This window comes from Indicator indicator, chromosome 6 (genome assembly GCF_027791375.1).
Source record: "Indicator indicator isolate 239-I01 chromosome 6, UM_Iind_1.1, whole genome shotgun sequence".
Classification (NCBI taxonomy): domain Eukaryota; kingdom Metazoa; phylum Chordata; class Aves; order Piciformes; family Indicatoridae; genus Indicator; species Indicator indicator.
Genome location: NC_072015.1, coordinates 231644 through 249941, shown reverse-complemented (window position 1 = coordinate 249941; position 18298 = coordinate 231644). Strand labels below are relative to the sequence as shown.

Genomic DNA, 18298 nt, shown 5'->3' with positions numbered 1-18298 from the left:
ACGCCATGGCAGGTGGCACAGCATGGGGGGGGCAGTGTGGAGGGTGCTGGAGCCATGCTCAGAGCAGGCACAGCCAGAGGAGCCCTCAGCCAGCAGCAGGAGGCTGCAGGTGACCTGCCTGGTGGTGCTGTGGGGCAGTAGGCTTGGAGAGCAGCTCTGCTCGTGAAGCTGTGCCAGGACAGAGCTGGGCACAGGGTGTCCTGCACAAAGTAGGGCTCAGCAGCTCTGTGTTGCCAGGCTGCTCCTCTCAGGTGGAGAGCCACAGAGCAGCTCCATGTCCAGGAGCTCAGAAGAGAAGGGAAAATGTTGGAGCCAAAGCTTGGTTTGCTGGGGCTGAGGCCCATGGCCACATTGTGTGGCATCAGACAGGAACCAGTCTGGGGGGGGGAGTTCCTTGCACTGGCCCAGCAAGGACTGGGTCCCTATATCCCTCCTCCTCTGGCTGAGATCTGGCTCTGAGCAGCCTCTGCTTGGGCTGTGCAAGCTGAGGCAGCTCAGTTAGAAATGTAGATCTTGTCTGTGGTGGCTGCAGGTCCCCCCTGTGCAGGACGCCCCTGTGCAGGTCCCCCCTGTGCAGGTCCCCCCCTGTGCAGGTCCCCCTCTGTGCAGGTCCCCCCTGTGCCAGCCCCCTCGTGCAGGCCACCTGTGCAGGTCCCCCCTGTGCAGGTTCCCCCCTGTGCAGGTCCCCCCTGTGCAGGTACCCTCTGTGCAGGTCCGCACTGTGCAGGTCCCCTCTGTGCAGGACCCCACCCTGTGCAGGTCCCCTCTGTGCAAGTCCCCTCGTGCAGGCCACCTGTGCACCTGCAGGACTGTGGACCCCGAGTGGGTTGTGGCCAGCAGCTGCCATGAGCCTGCCCTGTGTGGTGGGAGGCAGCCAGAGCAGGACAGCTGCAGAGCAGCTCTGCCTGCTCTATTCAGTGCACCTCAGCTGCCCACAGCCAGGCTGCTGGAGCTGGGGGCCAGTTCTGAGGCTGTTCTCTGCTCCCAGAGGAGCTCCAAAGGCTCCATCGCCTCAGGGTGCAGAGCAGAGCTCCCCTGCCCTGCCTGATTTGGGAGCCTCGTGGTGAGCTGCCTGCTGGAGGGACACCACAGCATCAGTGTGGGCTTGGAAGGGGCCCCAAGGACCGTGCCAGCAGGCTGCAGCAACCTGGCACTTGGGTGGCAATGTCGGGAGAGGGGGGGGGCTGTCTGTCCCTCTGCTGCTTTACAGGATTGTGCCCCTGCCTGCTGGAGGGACACCACAGCATCAGTGTGGGCTTGGAAGGGGCCCCAAGGACCGTGCCAGCAGGCTGCAGCAACCTGGCACTTGGGTGGCAATGTCGGGGGGGGGGGGGGGCTGTCTGTCCCTCTGCTGCTTTACAGGATTGTGCCCCTGCCTGCCATGCAGCCCCAGAGGGGCTCTCACTGCAGGTGCCCTTGGGTGCTGGCACCCAAAGCCTGCAGACAGAAGCCCAGCCCTGCGCCAAGCTTTCCTGCCCTTTGGTGGAAGGAAGAGAGGCCTTGGGAGGTCCCAGATCTGGATCTGGATGAGCAGAGCAGAGCCAGGAGCTGCTGCTCAGGGCTGGGCACCAACTCCAGGTATGCTCTGCTGCACCCCAAACCCTTTCCGGCCTGAAGTGACCTTACAGAGCTGCAGCACCCCCGGGGGGCAGGCGCTGCCTGTCCTGCTCCTTGCGCCTCCCGGTGTGCAGAGCAGCTCCTGGGCTTGGTCTGTTTCACTTGAGGGCTTCCCTTGACCCTGACTTCCCTGCTGCTGCCTGGGGGCTGTGTTTCTGCTGTATGCAGCCCAGCTGCCAGCGCTCCCTGGGGGCCTTGCCCCTGCCGGGGCTGGAGTCCCTCTGCTCCTCCTTGCGGGGAGGTCGTTTTCTACTGCTCTCAGTGGGGATACAAGAGGCAAATGGCTCTTGGGACACACACATGTGGCAGTGTACACCTCTGGCTCTGAGCTGCAGCTCTTCCTGCTGTGTCCTCCTGGGACTCTTCCCTGGGCAGCTCCTGAGCCTGGCCAACAGTGCCCAGGCCAGCAAGCTCTGCAGGCCTGCCTCACCCCAGCAGGGCTGCAGGTGCTGAGGAGGAGCCAGGGAAGCCATGCCTGAGGCCACCTCCTGTGCATGGCCTTTGGCAGGGGGGGACTCGTGGCCAGCAGCTCTGGCACTGAGGCATTTTAAGGGCAGGATGATACAGAACCTTATTCTTGGTGTCAGGCACACCCCAGAGCCACCTCCAGCCCCAGTTCCTCGCAGTGCAGCTCTGAATGTATGGCACAGGGCAGGGACTTGGTCCCCTGCCAGCTGCAGTGGTTTTTAAAATAAAAATGACCTCTGGGACCTGGGCTCTGGAGCTTTGCTTTGCTCACCTGTGGGGCTCTGCCCTTGCTCTCCCCTGCCTCCTGGCAGGGCGTCCCCTCATGGCCACCCTGTGATGCTCACAGCAGTAACAGATTGCTGCCAGCTTGGGTGGCCTGCAGGAACCCCCTGTGTCCCCTACCCCGACAGGTCCAGTGAGGGCTGAGTGGCCTCCAGTCCTATGTGCTGTGGCAAAGGGACACAAACCACCATCCACAGCCCACAACCCAGCTTTGCTCCTCAGCTTTCCTGGAGGAGTCCCTGCCTCCCCCTGCCCAGCCAAACCCTGCCCTTTGTGAGAGCCCCCAGGGAGCTCAGCATGCAGCCAGGGACCAGCATGAAGGGCTGGAGGTGTGGAGATGGTCAGCAGGAAGGTCACCTCCCACCAGCTCTCCTGTAAGGGGATTAAAAAAGGCACATCTGGGCCTTTGGGACTGGTTTTATTGGAACCCAGGCAAGGCTAAAACTGAAACTATACACAGGGGCTCCAGGAGGACCTGCAGGGCTGGAGAACGGGGGGGGTGTCTCACTGCTGGCGACAAGCAGGAACTGAAATGGTGGTCATGGAGGTGTTGGGTCATGGAGGAGTGGCCAAAGGGGGTGCTGGGCCATGGGGGTGCTGGGTAGAAGGTTGGCTGTGATGATCTTGGAGACCTTTTCCAGCCTCAGTGGTTCTATGATTCCCACCTCTGGAGGCACTCAGGTGCATGGTCTCAGTAGAGCCTGGACAGATTCCTGTGGCCCCCTCAGCACCTCCCCTACTGCAGCCCCTGCAGCTCAGCCCAGGGCCTACTGCAGCATCTCACTGAGCTGCTTTGGTTGGAGATTACCTCTAAGATCACCAACCACTGACCCAACCCCACCGTGGCCATCCAACCACTGACCCAACCCTACTCTTCCCACCCAACCCCGCCATGACCACCCAACCACTGACCCAACCCCACCCTGCCCACCCAACCACTGACCCAACCCCACTCTTCCCACCCAACCACTGACCCAACCCCACTCTTCCCACCCAACCCCACCCAACCAGTGACCCAACCCCACTGTGCCCATCCAACTCTGTCCCCAGGTGCCATGGCCACACATTGCTTCAACACCTCCAGGCATGGGGACTCCATGGGGCAGAGCTGGCAGCTTGTGCTCCACAACAGACCCAGCCAAGCCCTGAAGGGACCTCTCTGCCCCCCTTGGGGAGAGGCTGAAGTTCCTTGGCAGAGCTGCTGAAGCAAAGGTGCTGTGCCCAGGCGCAGGGAGCCCCCTCCTGCGTGGGCTGTCACCAGGCAGGGAGAAGGTGGCACAGGGGCTGTGCTTCCCCTGGGGTCCTCCTGGCTGGCCATGTCCAGCAGCTGCTCCATGGGGAAGAGACTTGTTCCGAGGAGAAGAACCCCCAGCTGGAGCTGTACTTGGGGAGCTTCCAGGGCACTGCCAGAGGGCACTGAGGGCCCAGAGTTGGTCTCCAGAGGCAGCTTCAGGGGTGCCTGCCCTCAGCCCTGCAGCTCAGGGGTTCTGGTAGGACTGCCTGCACCTCGCCTGCTGCTCCGTGTGGTCTCCATCTCTTCGGAGTCAGCACTGCCCTTGGCGTCCCGTCCTGCCTCGGGCTGTCCCTCCTGCCCCGCTGCGTCCAGCGGGAGGATGGCACCACGACCCCGCGCGGTGGCACCGGCTGGCACCTTGGCACCGTCTCGCAGCAGGCACGGCCGGCGGCCGGCGGCTCGCAGCTGCTGCTCCCTCAGCTCACTATAGGAGCGCGAGAAGGTGTGGAAGATGGAGGTGACCGGAAAGGCCATCAGCAGGATGCCGCTCAGGATGCCGCTGAGCGCCGCCACCTGCCCGGGCACGCTGCGGGGCACCATGTCCCCGTAGCCCACCGTGGTCATGGAGATCACCGCCCACCAGTAGGTGCCGGGCACGCTGCGGAACTCCTGCCGGGCGCCCAGCTCGCTCTCGGCCAGGTGCACCAGGGGCGAGAAGAGGGCCACGGCCAGGCCGAGGAAGAGCAGCAGCAGGCCGCAGTGCCTGGCGCAGCGCCGCGCCGTTAGCCCCAGGCTGCGCAGCCCCAGCGAGTGCCGCGCCAGGGACAGGACCCGCAGCGCCCGCAGCAGCCGCAGAGCCAGCCCCGCGCGCTCCGCTAGCCTGCCGCCCGCCGCCAGCCTGCCGCCCGCCCCGGGGCTGGCACCGCCGCCCGGCGCGTCGGAGAGCAGGCGCAGCAGCAGCGAGACGTAGAAGGGCAGCAGCGCCACGCCGTCGATGAGGGTGAGGGGGGCGCGCAGGAAGGCGCAGCGGTCCCGCGCCTGCAGCCAGCGCAGCAGCAGCTCCAGCGAGAACCACCCCACGCAGACTGCCTCCAGCACCAACAGCGCCTGGCAGCGCCCCGAGCACTCGCCCTGCGGGCACAGGGCACGGAGCTGCGGCCGGGGGCGAGCCAGGGAAGAGGGAAGGCCCCACGGGAAAGGGCTGCGGCTCACGAGGGACCGAAAGAAACAGAATCTGGGAAGGGTTTGGGTGCAAAGCCCTTGGAGACCACCCAGTCCAGACACCAGCCCAGCACCACCCTGCCCACCAAACCCCAATGCCACCCTGCCCATCAAACCCCAGTGCCACCCTGCCCATCAAACCAGCACCACCCTGCCCACCAAACCCCAGCACCACCCTGCCCATCAACCCAGCAACACCCTGCCCATCAACCCCAGCACCACCCTGCCCATCAACCCAGAACCACCCTGCCCACTAAACCCCAGCACCACCCTGCCCATCAACCCAGCAACACCTTGCCCATCAACCCCAGCACCACCCTGCCCATCAACCCAGAACCACCCTGCCCACCAAACCCCAGCACCACCCTGCCCATCAACCCAGCAACACCCTGCCCATCAACACCAGCACCACCATGCCCATCAACCCAGAACCACCCTGCCCACTAAACCCCAGCACCACCCTGCCCATCAACCCCAGCCACACCCTGCCCATCAACCCAGAACCACCCTGCCCATCAACCCAGCAACACCCTGCCCACTAAACTCCAGCACCACCCTGCCCATCAACCCAGCACCACCCTGCCCATCAACCCAGAACCACCCTGCCCACTAAACCCCAGCACCACCCTGCCCACCAAACCCCAGTGCCACCCTGCCCATCAACTCAGCACCACCCTGCCCACCAAACCCCAGTGCCACCCTGCTCATCAACTCAGCACCACCCTGCCCATCAACCCAGCAACACCCTGCCCACTAAACCCCAGCACCACCCTGCCCACTGAACCCCAGCACCACCCTGCCCACTAAACCCCAGCACCACCCTGCCCACCAAACCCCAGTGCCACCCTGCCCATCAACTCAGCACCACCCTGCCCATCAACCCAGCAACACCCTGCCCATCAACCCCAGCACCATGCTGCCCATCAACCCAGTACCACCCTGCCCATCAACCCAGCAACACCTTGCCCATCAACCCCAGCACCACCCTGCCCATCAACCCAGCACCATCCTGCCCATCAACTCAGCACCACCCTGCCCACTAAACCCTGTCCTCAAGTGCCATGGCCACAGGTTCCATGAACACCACCAGGCACGGGGACTCCACCACCTCCCTGGGCAGCCTGTGCCAGTCTCTGACCACTCTTGCAGCACAGAAATTTTTCCTCCTCACCAACCTAACCCTCCCCTGGCACAATTCCAAGCCATTGCCTTTCTTTCTATCACCTGAGACTGGGGAGCAGAGCCCAACCCCCACCTGGCTGCAGCCTCCTCTCAGGGATCTCACACAATCACAGAGTGGTTTGGTTGCAAAGCCCTTGGAGCTCATCCAGCCCTGCCACCAGCCCAGCACCACCATGGCCCCAAGTGCCATGAGACACATCTCAGACACCCTCACTGCTGGCATGGGCTAGCTAGGAACAGGTTTGGTGGCTCTCAGGAGGATCCCGAGGCTGCCAAAGCTCTGATGGGATGGATGGTAGCAGCTGTTGGCCAGTCAGGCACTGCTGGGGGGCACTGCTGGGGCACCACTGCCTCACTCCTCCCTGCTGCCCAAGCCTTAGCACCCTGGGGAGCAGAGCCCTGGGCTGCAGTTCCTGGGGATCCCTATCTGCTGGGTGCTATATTGATTAAGGGCTCAGGAACAGCTTCTGCCTTGGCTGCTGAGTGCTTGGAGTCATCCCTGGTGTCCTGCTCTTGGGGTCACAGCATCAGTCAGGGTGGGAGAGACCTCCAAGGCCTCACATCCAAGGGCAGTGGCTGCAGGTGAGCTGCAGGTCCTGGGGCTACTCTGGCACACACCCTGGTGAGGCTGCACCTGGGGGGGTGCTCTGTCCAGTTCTGGGCTCCCCAGTTCAAGAGGGATTGGGAACTACTGGAGAGAATCCAAGGGAGGGCCACAGAGATGCTGAAGGGACTGGAACATCTCTGTGCTGTGGACAGGCTGAGACTTGGGGCTGGTTAGCCTCGGGAAGACCACCCCAGAGGGGACCATAAGTGATACGTCTGGAGCCTTTGTCCCTGGAGCAGCCCCACAGGGACGTGGCCTTTAACAGCTCCCCTGGCACCTCCCCTCCCTCGGTGCTTAAGGAAAGGAACTCTGCTGACCCCTCCTGTGCTGCTTTGGTGCGGGGCCAGTAGGAGCTGGAAGGGTTCCTCATGGCTTCCAGTAGCCTCTGCCTGCCCTCCCACCCCCTGGCACGTTTGCCCTGGGTGGATTCACAAGCCCACATCGTGGCCACTGCTGGCTGCACCCTTCCTGCAGAACCACCCCAGGGACAGGAGCAGCAGAAGCAGCCTGGCAGCTGTCCCACAACCCACCACCCTCAAGGGGCTGGGTGCTGCCTGAAGCTCAGGTCCCCCAGCATAGCAGGACCCCGGTGGCATCTTTGCCCCTCAGTGGAATGGAGTCTGGCACAGGCTGCCTAGGGAGGCTGTGGCTGCCTCCTGCCTGGGGGTGCTGAAGGCCAGGCTGGATGAGGCCTTGAGCAGCTGAGTCTACCTGAGAGGTGTCCCTGGGCATGGAGGGGAGCTTGGAGGAGAGGAGCTCTGAGCTCCCTTCCAGCCTGAGCCATTCTAGGATTGATTCTGTGCTTCCTCCGGAGCTGAGGTTGGGCCCTGGCTCTCTCCACTCCTCCCACTGTCCACAGCTGGCCCTGGGCTGCAGGGAATCAGCTGCAGAGCTCTTGGAGCCTGAACAAGCTCAGTCATGTCCAAAGCCTGGCCTGAGAGGAAGAGGAGCTGAGCAGGCTTCCAGAGACCAGACCTGTGTCAAGCAGCCTTTTCCCCACCTCTCAGCCTCCCTGTCCTCCAGACCATGTTTTAATCTCCTCCAGGTCAGCTCTATTATTATCCTCACATGAAACCAGGCTCAGCCCAAACGTGCTTCACGCTCTCTGCTCCTTGCAGCTGCAGTTGCTCTTCCCTGGGACTTTTTCCCCCTTGACTGTAGCATTGTTAAAACACAAAACCAAACCCAGTTCTTCTCTTCCCAGAACTCTGTGCTGGAGTCCAGCTGGAGGCTGTAACTCTGCTCAGGCTTTGGAAGTTTTTTTTTTTTTTTTTTTCCATTCACCAGAACAAAAATGTGCAGAAGGACATCACACAGATGGGGGAAAAAGCAACCAAGAATTAATCAGCCACTGGAAGGAGGAAAACAAGGCCGGGGGAAGAGAGCCCAGAGACAGCTCTGGCAAAGCTGATGGCTTCCAAACCCAGCCACGACTGAGTTGGTCCTCAGCCCTTTTGGCCTGCAGCTGACCCCAGGCTGTGTGGTGCTGCACTCCCTGCAGGGCAGGGATGGCATCCAGAAGGGGCTTGAGAAGTGTGCCAGTCCCATCTGCAGGATGCTCAACCAGGCCAAGGGCAGAGTCCTGCAGCTGGGTCAGGCCAGCCCCAGGCACCAATTCAGGCTGGGCGCTGAGTGGGTTGGGAACAGCCCTGAAGAAAGAGCTCGGGGTGGGAGGGTGGGTGAGGTGGTGCTGGGTGCTGAGCAGCTCCCCAGCAGCCAGCAGTGCCTTTCATAGTGACCTTTCTGCTCTCTGCCACCTACCCCCTGTCACTGCAGCCCTTTGGATCACCCATTCCAAGTGCCCTCTGTGCACACGGATCAGACTGTCCCTCAGCAACCCCCTGGATCTTGACCTTCTGCTGCCAGCAGGGGCTCAGCACCAAGGATGAGCAGGAAGGGACCTGCAGACACAGTCCCTGCGACTGCTACCCAACGTCTGGCCCCAGCCTGGACACAGCCCAGCAGCTTAGGGCATCCCCAGGTGCCCGTTTGGATGTCTGCAGGGGGTCCCGAGGACAGACACCTCCCCCAGTTCCAGCAGCCCAGCACTCCCCAGCCCCGGGAGAGACCCAGCCCCTGCTCCTGCTCCAGCAGAAGGAAGCCACCAGCTGGCTCTGGAGCACGGGGTGCCAGGGCACCACCCTCTCCCGTGCCAGTGAGGAACAGCACCCCTAGGGCTTTGCCTCCCCATCCAGCCCCAGAGGCTGTGCTCAGATGACACTGATGAGAGGCAGCTCAGGGCTGAGCTGATTTCCTGCCCCAAGCATCCAACCCAATTCCCCAGCAGGGCTGCTGCAAGGTGGCCCAGGGCTGGCAGGCACCTGCAGAGTGCTGACTGCCGGGCAGGGCTGGAGCAGCTCTGCACTGCCTGTGCCCGAGCAGCGTGGAGGCAACTCTGAGTCCTGTCCTGTTTGTGGTGTACAGAACTCTGTGTCCCAAAGCCTGCAGAGTCCAGCAGCAGGACAGCAGAGAGTGGTCACTAGAGCCACCTGGGACAAGCTGAGCCCATCAACCACAAAGCAAACTTCTGATGCCTGCAGCTCTGGGATGCTCTCAAAGCTTCCCAGCTGGGCTGGGTGACAAGAGTTTGAAACTGGGACCATCTGAGCAGGAAACCTACTTTGAGTTTATGTAAGAGAAAAAAAAAATAGAACGACCTAACTGTGAGCTACAAGAGCCCTGCAGGGCTGCCAGTCCTACATCCTGCAAGCAAGGGCATGAGAAAGTGAATCCCAGGGCTCTGCAGGAGCTCCCTGTGCTCCATGCAGCAGAGCAGGCAGCTGACAACTGCTGCTAAGCCACTTGGTCCTGCCCTGGCCTGCAGCCAGCCCTGGCCTGAGCTGCCCAGAGCAAACCCAGAATGCAAAGCAGCAGTGCAAGATATCAGCTCAGATGCCTGGGAGCTGCTTCTGCAGCTCAGGGCTCCTGCCTTGAACCCCAGAGCTGAGGGGATGGTGGGATCCATTCCCAGGGGATCCCCAGGGAAATCAGGAAGTACAGATTCCCAAGAGCCCTTCTGGAGAAGTCACCCTCAGTGCCTGTCCCCTGTGAAGAGTCCTTGGTAATGGCAGCAGGAGATGTGTTAAGTGCAGGTTGTCTGCAGGCTGTGTGAGCAGTCCCAGGGCAGGAGGGGAAGCAGCAGCTGCAGTTTTGTTAGGGACAGCCTCACAGAGTGGCTCAGCTTCGAAGGGATGCCAGAGCTCAGCTCCTCCAAGCTCCTCTCCATGGCCAGGGCCCCTCTCAGCTAGACTCAGATGCTCAAGAACTCATCCAGCCTGGCCTGGTGCACCCCCAAGCAGGAGGCAGCCACAGCCTCCCTGGGCAGCCTGTGCCAGATGTGCACCACAAAAAGCTGTGGCTCCAAGTTCAGGTTCAGGAGGTCTCAGTCTCAGGCAGGAAACCAACCACTGAAGGGGAGCTCAGCAGTGAGGAGCAGCTCAGCAGTGAGGAGCAGCTCCATGCCAGGGTCTCCAGCACCACTACTAACGTTGGTTTGCTCCTTCACATTACCTTTCACTGAAAGAAATTGCTTAATGGACAACCCAACAATTCCCCCCATCCCCAAGGAGTGCCCCCAAGGGCAGGAGCTGTGAGCCCAGAAGGGTTTTGACTTTTGTTCATCCCTCCAGCCTGGCACTTCTGCCACACTGAGGCCCTGAGCTCTTCCCTTTCTGCCCAATGAGCTGCCCCTCCAGAGGACAAACCCAGCCTGGGGCTGGGTGAGGGCAAACACAGCATGGCTGAGCCTGGAGGGGGCTTCTGGGGCCCAGCCTCTCCCCCTGCACAGACAGGGCCACACAGAACTATCAGGGTTGGAAGGGACCTCGAGGCTCATCCAGTCCCAACCCCCTGCCATGGGCAGGGACACCTCACACCACAGCAGGTTGGTCACAGCCACCTCCAGCCTGGCTGCAAAAACCTCCAGGGATGAGGCTTCCACCACCTCCCTGGGCAACCTCTGCCAGTCTCTCACCACCCTCATGGGGAAGAATTTCTTCCTAACACCAATCTGAATCTCCCCATTTCTAGTTTTGTTCCATTCCCCCTGCTCCTATCCCTACCCAACACCCTAAAAAGTCCCTCCCCAGCTTTCTTGGAGCCCCCTTTGGATCCTGGAAGGCCACCAGAAGGTCTCCTGGGAGCCTTCTCCTCTCCATTCTGCACAACCCCAACTCTCTCAGTCTGTCCTCAGAGCAGAGCAGCTCCACCTCTGCTCATCCTCATGGCCCTGCTCTGGACACCTTCCAGCCCCTCCAGATCCTTCCTGGGACAGAGGCTCCAGAACTGGACACAGAGCTCCAGGTGGGGTCTCAGCAGAGTGGATGGAGGCACAATGGCTACCCCTTGGCAACCTGTGGCAGTGCCCAGCCACCTGCAGTGTGCCAAAGGGATTCCTGATGGTCAGAGGGAGCCTCCTGCACCTTGAGGGTCCAGATAGTGTCAGGCTTGGATTTAGGTAGAAATGGAGAGGCCCTGGACCCCTGAGCCCCTGGGATTGCACTGCAGCACACATCTCATGCAGATATGGATGTTCTCCTTGATCCCCTTCAGAGGAGCTCTGGGTGGCCTACACAGAGCCAGTGCCAGGGAGCTGAGCTGTGGCACAGGGCTCTGAGGAAATTCTCTGAGCTGCAAGACGGACAAAAGCTGCACTGGGCTCTGGCTTTCAAGGGCAGGCAGCAGCCACAGCTCCCACAGGAACCTGCCTGGCACCAGGACATTGGCTCTGCTCCTGCTGTGAAGCTGCTGCCTCAGCTCCCCTGCCCTTCACCCCCTGGATGCCATCAAAACACTCAGAGCAGGGCACTGTGAGGTCAGCCTGAAGGAAAACTGACTGGGGAAGAAATCCTTCACTGTGAGGGTGGTGGAAGCTGGCACGGACTGCCCAGGGAGGCTGTGGATGTCCCCTGCATGGGGCTGTTCAGGGCCAAGCAGGGTGAGGCCCTGAGCAACCTGGGCTGGTGGGAGGTGTTCCTGCTCAGGGCAGGGGCTTGGCACTGGATGAGCTCAAAGGCCCCTCCCACTCGGTGATTATGTGCCCTCAGCTCTCCCTCTGACCTCAAACCAGGAAGCCTCCAGCCCAGGCAGTTTCTCTGCCCACCAAAGGTCATTTGCCATCTGGTGAGAGATGCCACAAGCCAGAGCTGCCGGGTGGAGCTGCCTGCTGCTGTGGAGTGGCCAAGCTGAACTGGCAAGGTTGTGCTGTGCCCTGGCCAGCCCTCGGCATGGCATCTGCTGGAGTGGCCTTGTCCCTCCCTTCCCTGAGCAAAGGGTGCAAACCACAGACCCCTGCTTCTTGTCCCTCCGTCCCCCGAGCAGAGGGCAGTGCCAAGCCCCAGGGGAATGCTGCCCTCACCTGCTCCTCTTCTTCCCTGACCTCCGGCATGGTGCTGATGCAGAGGCTGACGGCAGTGATGGCCACAAAGGAGATGGAGATGCAGGCAAAGACCTTCCCTGGCAGCCCCGAGTGAGGGTTCTCCACCATGTCCCTGAGCCTGCCCATGCACGGTGCCAGGCAGCCGCTGCCCCGCGGGGCTGGCACCGAGTCCCGGCCGGCAGCCTCCTGCCCCCTGCCCGGCCCGGTGTCGGCCGCCTCCTCCTGCCTCTGGCGCAGCCTCTGCCTGCAGCAGCGCTCCAGGTGCTGCAGCCCCACGCCCCAGTAGCGCAGCTCCTCCTGGAAGGAGAGGGCGCAGGTGCCCCGCAGCAGTCGCAGCTTGCGGGCGCGCAGCAGCGCCACGATGCAGCGGAAGGCGCCGGGGCTGCGGTCGAAGAAGAACTCATCGTGGCTGGCGTCGAAGTCGTCGCAGACCTGCAGCAGCTCCTCCCGGCTGCGGCAGGAGCTCAGCCTCCCCAGCCGGCCCAGGGGGCAGCTCTCCAGCCCGCTCCAGGGCACCTGGTACCTGCTGCCCCCCACGTTGATGATGGCGCAGCCGGAGCGGGGCCCCGGCCGGGGCAGGCGGCGCAGCTCCTCCCCGGGCGGCAGTGGCTGGGCACCGCCGGAGAAGAAGCCCTTCGTGGCTGGCACCTGGCATGGCTTCTGCTGGCGGCTGGAGGTGCAGGGGCCGAGCTCGGGGTCTGCAGTGCCAGGGAGTAGGGCCATGGCCTGGGGCAGGGCTGGAGTCCATGCGCCAGGGGGAGGCTGCTCAGGGCCACGCCGCTGGAGCTCCACCAGAGACACCACCTGGGGGACACAACTGCGACAGTAAGGCCTTGAGAGGGAGGCACCAATCTTATCCCCTGAGTGCCAGGATGGAAACCAATCCTAGCCTCTGAGTGCCAAGGTGCAAACCAAGCCTGGCCCCTTAGTGCCAAGGTGGAAACCAAGCTTGGCTCCCCAATGCCAGGATGGAAACCAATCCTATCCCCTCAGTGCCCAGCCTAAACACAGTGGCACTGCAGGAGGAGTCCCACGTGGCACTGCCTTTTGTGGCACTGGTTCCCTCTGGACAGCACTGCCAGCACCAGGGGCTGGGGTCCAGCTTCTGGGATGGACTCCCTGCCCTGCCAAGTGGCAATGCCAGGGCCCAGCAGCACTCACTGGTGGCTGCTGCAAAGGTTTCAGCCCCAGCGTGTGAAGGGTCACAGGAGCACAGAAGGTCCTGGGCTGGAAGGGTCCTTCAGGGGCACCCAGGCCACAGCAAGGGCCCAGAGCTGCCTGTGCTCTGCCCCTTGGCACCCCAGTGGGGAGGCTGTCCTGGAGCAGGGCAGGTGCCAGTGGGGCAGCAGGGGAAGCCTTACAGCAAAGCAGAAACCATCCCTGTGGGCTCCCAGTCTGGCATCTCTCTGAGAAGCAGCAGGAGGCTGGAAGGTCTGGGCCTGACCTCATCTGCCTGGCATGCAGCAGGACCCTCCCTGGGGGTGTGGGGCTCAAAATACTCCCTGCATGCCAAGGCTGTCCAGGGCACGCAGCTGCCTTGGGAGAGCAGCCACTGAGGAGCAGCTCCACAAGGCAGCACTGCCAGAAATGACCCCATGGCATCACCCATCTGGCATCTGCACTGCCCCAGCTGCCAGGGGTGCAGGGGGCACCAAGCTGCAACAGTCACTGGCCACAGTGCAGGGGCAGGAGGCAGCCCTGGGCTGTGCTCCTCAGGGCCTCACAGTGTGCCAGAGTGAGGAGCATGCCCAGGGAGCACCACACACAGCCTGGTGCTCCTCTCCCTTTCCAGGAGAGCCAAACAACCTCTCCTGACTCAGCAGTGCTGCCCCTGAGCACCCAGACACAGAGGTTCAGCCAAGCTCTGCCACAGCTGCAGGTGGCACTGCCCAAGCACAGGGACTTCTCACCACTGGCTTTGGAGAGGGGATAAATGCCAGGAGAAGGCAGCTGGCCCAGGTTCTCCTCTTGGGCACTTCCTCAGAGGGACTATTTCCCTGCTCAGTACTCTTCCACCCAGTGGGTGCTGCTTGCTGGGGCACTGCAGTGCTGGCATGACCAGGGAGCAGGAGCTTGGCGCTTTCTGCAGGAGGCAGCTTGGTGCTGCCAAGAGCTCAGGTTCAGCTCTGTACTGTGGCAGCTCTTTGGCCCAGCATCTCCCTGATCTTTGTGCCTGCAGGATCCCAGAAACCCCCAGCCCCAGCACTCCACTACCCCAGAGCACGACTGCCAGGCAGGACTCCATCCCTGTTTGTGGTCCCTGCCCTCTCCTGCTGACACAAAAGAGCCTCTGGAGCCTTACCCCCAGCACCACTTCTGCCCTCTCTCCTGGAAACCCTCAGTGAGGACCAGCTCATGAAATATGAATTCCTCTTCCATCTGCCTGCCCAAGCAGCACAGAGCAAACGAGGCCATGGGGCTGCACAGCCCTGAACCGAGCTCAGGGAAGCAAGGAGCCAGCAGCTCCTTGGTGGAGGAGCCTGAGAGGAGAGACTGTCAGCTGCTGCCTGCAGCAGGGCTCTGCCTCTGCTATTTCTGGCACGCTGGAGGTGACCTCATTTCACTGGATGCATCCAGCACTTGCTCAGCTAACTCACAGCCACTTGGCTTAAGCCCTGAGCAGGCAGCAAGTTTGTTCAGCCCCCTCCCTCCTCTCCCCACACTCAACCCCAAACAGCCACATCCATGCCCTGCCAGGACCCTGCAGCCCTGGTTGGGCTCAGAACCCTCTGAGGAAGCAGAGCATCACAGCCCAGGAGAGCCTGCAGGGCAAGAGGCCAAGGAGGGAATGGTCTGGAGCTGAGGCAGAGCAGGGTCAGAATGGAGCTGAGGAAGTTCTTCAGTGCCAGGATGGTGAGGCTCTGGCACAGGCTGCCCAGGGAGGCTGTGGATACCCTCTGCAGCCCTCCCAACCCTCCCAGAGGGTGTCTTCATGACCCAGAAGTGTGCAATAAATGCAAGAGCTGAGCAATGCCAGCTGTGAGTACAGAGAGAGAGTGGGAGAGAGGCAGCAGAGAGCCAAACCCCTGGTGGTCAGCCGGGAAATGCAAACGGTGCTGGCTGCTGCTGAGATGTGGTAACCACCCAGAGCACCTGGGGGCTTCATGCCCACAGCAGCTCAGACATCAAAAAGAAAGAAGAGATTTCCTGCAAGCCTGTGCAGGAAGAGCAGCAGTGAAGGACAGAAGGCTCTGGAGAGAGAGGGATGTGGCCTGAAGCAGAGACTTGACTATTTTAGAGCCTGGTGCCAGCCTGTGCTGAACCCCTGCCCCTTGCCTCTCAGGCAGCTTGTGAGAGGCTCTGTGCCCCTGCTAGGATCAGGCCCCTGGACTGCTGTATCTAGAAGCAGACTCAGAGCACCTCAGGTCTCCCAAGAAAGCCATCACCAAGTAAATGCACAACAGACCTGGGGCTGAGACATGGAATGCTCCAGGCAGAGCCCTCAGCAAGCACCAAGGCTCACACCAGCCCTCAGCTCTCACTGGCTGCCAGGGCAAACCAGCAGCTCCAGGCTGGTGCCTGCACAGAGGCACCCAGTGCCACCTGAGGGTGGCAGAAGTGGCACAAGTGCCACAGCTGGGTGCCCAGCAGGCACCTAGAAGAGCACTGGAGGCACATCATTGGGCAACCAAAAGTGTCCCAAAGGAGCAGAGGCCTCCAGGCCCTTTGAGAAGCTGCCCAGGGAGCCTGTGGGGATCCACTGCAGGTTTCTGGGCAGCAAGAAAAGATCCTCCACACTCACAACTCTTTGGAGCATGGCAGCCTGGCATCAGCCCTGCACTGCTCCATGGAGAACAGAGACTCCCTCAGACAGCACCAGCGTGGCTGGAAGCCTCCCTTCCTGCCCAGGGTCACAGTGTCCAGGCAGCTCTGGCAGCTCTCCAGGGAAGGAGACTCCATAGCCTCTCTGGGCAGCCTGCTCCAGCACCCTCAGAGCAGGGGCTGAAATGCAGCACTCCTGAGGATGCTGTGAGCCACCAGAAGCAATCCTGAGTGGGTAGCCCAGGCAGGACCTCAGCTGCCTTGAGCTGCTGTGGCCATACCTGGTCTGGCTCTGCTCCAGCCACATGGCTCTGGTGACCTCAGTGGCTTCCTGCTCTCCACCTCATGGCAGTGCTGCATGGACTTGCTGATCCTGAGGATCTTTTCCAACCTGAATGTCTCTGCAATTCTGTGACTCTGTGACCTCCCCAAGGCAATTCACAGAGCACAGGATCCAGATCCCAATGCCAACCTCCCCAGAGCACAGGATCCAGACCCCAATGCCAACCTCCCTGTGCAGCTTGCCAGGCCAGCCACAGCTCCTCACCTTCCACCCAGCTCCAGACTCCTCCAGCCCAGGGACCTCAGAGAGCAGGAGGGAGGAGGGGCTGTGAAGCAGCCGCAGGCTGCAGAGGTCTCCACAGCTAAGTGAGGCTTTTCCTTTGGGTTTGTCCAGCTCAGCAGCAGCTGGAAGCCACTCAGGGGACATTTTTTTTGGCTGTGACTCTTCTTTCTGCATTCCATTATTCCTGCAAAGCTTCCCAGATGTCCCCTCAGCCCTAACCTCCTGGTGTGCTGCCTCCCAAAGCTCCCCTCCAGCATGTGCCACTTGCCTTGGAGCTGGTGGTGCCTTGGAGCTGGTGGTGTCTTGGAGCTGGTGGAGCCTTGGAGCTGGTGGAGCCTTGCCATGTGCAGGAAAAGCCTCAGACAGGGCACCACCAGACCCAATCCATTCATCTCCCCAGGAGAGAATCAGGAGTTCCACCAGCCCCAGTCAAAGGCACCACAGAGGAGGCTGTGCAGGAGGTGCCAGCTGGCAGGGTGCCTTCTCCAAGCCCAGGTGCCCTATGCTGCTGCCTGCCCCCCTTCACTCACAGCCTCTCAGGAGGCTCCAGTCCCCCCCAGGCAGCCTGCCCCTTGCGAGTGGTACCTGGCTGCAGGCAGCCCTGGCAGCAGCACCTCCTGCCCACATGGGACACAGGCAGCAAGGGGCTGCTGGGGAGAGCTGCCAGTCAGTGCCTGTAGGGCTGACACTGAGGAGCTGGAGGGAAGCCACCAGGGTGCTCTGCATCCTGCAGCACAGGAGAGGCAGAGGGAGCAGAGCTGAAGCTCTGCTGGGCTCAGCCTGAGGCCAGCCCTGCAGCATGTGCCCCATGGGGCACAGCCAGCAGCTTGGCCACTGTCCCCCAGGCTTAGCAGCAGCTTCTGCACAGGCACAGCTGCTCCAAGGGCCCCACACCACCACTGCCCACTGCAGGGGCACCCCCAGCTGGGACCCTGGCTTCCCAGCATGCACCCAGCCCAGAACACCTCCTGCCCTCTGCAGCACAGGCACAGTGAGATGGAAGAAGCAGCACCCAGGGCTGAGTTGTGCTCTCCTGGGCATCCAGGCAGACCTGGACAGGCTTTGGCTAACCTCAGCATGGCCAAGGAGAACCTTTCCTTGTGGCCTCACTCCAACAGCTCTGTGCCTTCTGTGCCTTCTTTTTTCCAGCCTCACTGTGTCAGCACCCCCAGCCCCTGGGCAGTGATGGGGTGCAGATGGAGAAGGGCACCAGCAGCACACCACAGCTGCAGCTCCCACTCCCCAGAGGGTGAGCAGTGGGCATCCTGGCACAGGACTGCATGCTCCAGTGCTGGGCCTCAGTTAGGAGCAGTCCCTTTGCTGAGGGTGACAGCAGTGGCTCTAAGTTGGCAGCCAAAGCCCCCACCACAGCCCCCTAGGAGTGCCCCCAGTGGGTGCCCCCTCAGCCTGGCCACCCTTCCCCTCTCCTGCAAGCCCCAAGCTCTGCAACAGCCCCAAGCTCTGCACAGTGCACAGCACCTGGAGTCCCTCACCCCTGCAGGGATGCATCCTGAATGCTGTGCTTTGGGCTGGCCTGGGCTGCTCCAACATTCCCAGCACCTGGAGCACTTCCAAGTGCTGCTGCTCTCTCGGTTTGGTCTCCTGCTGGTTTGCCTCCTTGTCTCTCACTGAACTCATCCCCAGCTGCACCCCTGGCCCTCCACAGACATCCCCAAGGCTGCCAGGAGGACTCAGGGGATGTAGGGCAGCAGCTGACCCAGCATGGAGAGCCATGGCTGGTGGAGCTCAGCACTGCTGTGGCTCCCTCTGCACTCTCCCCATCACAGCCCTCACCTCCCTCGTTCCTCATGCAGTTCCTTAGAACCTGAGCTGGTCTGAGACCTTTCCCTACTCAGGAGCAGGGCCACATGAAAGTGACTTCAATTCAGCTCTGGATGTAGCCTTCTGTCGTGTGGCAAAGCCACGACAAACCTCTCAGCTGCTGAAAGTTTCAGGTCTTATCCCCAGAGGGATGTGGAGAAG

At 61.8% G+C, this 18298-nt stretch overlaps 1 protein-coding gene across 1 annotated transcript; it reads right to left on the bottom strand.

Moving 5' to 3' along the window:
- Positions 1–3832: 3832 nt before the first annotated feature.
- Positions 3833–12711, bottom strand: KCNG2 (potassium voltage-gated channel modifier subfamily G member 2). The gene is made up of 2 exons (XM_054381944.1): positions 11968–12711; positions 3833–4732 (listed from the first exon to the last, which is right to left on the bottom strand). Exons 1-2 carry the CDS (start codon positions 12709–12711, stop codon positions 3833–3835), a joined length of 1644 nt encoding a protein of 547 aa, XP_054237919.1.
- Positions 12712–18298: the final 5587 nt, after the last annotated feature.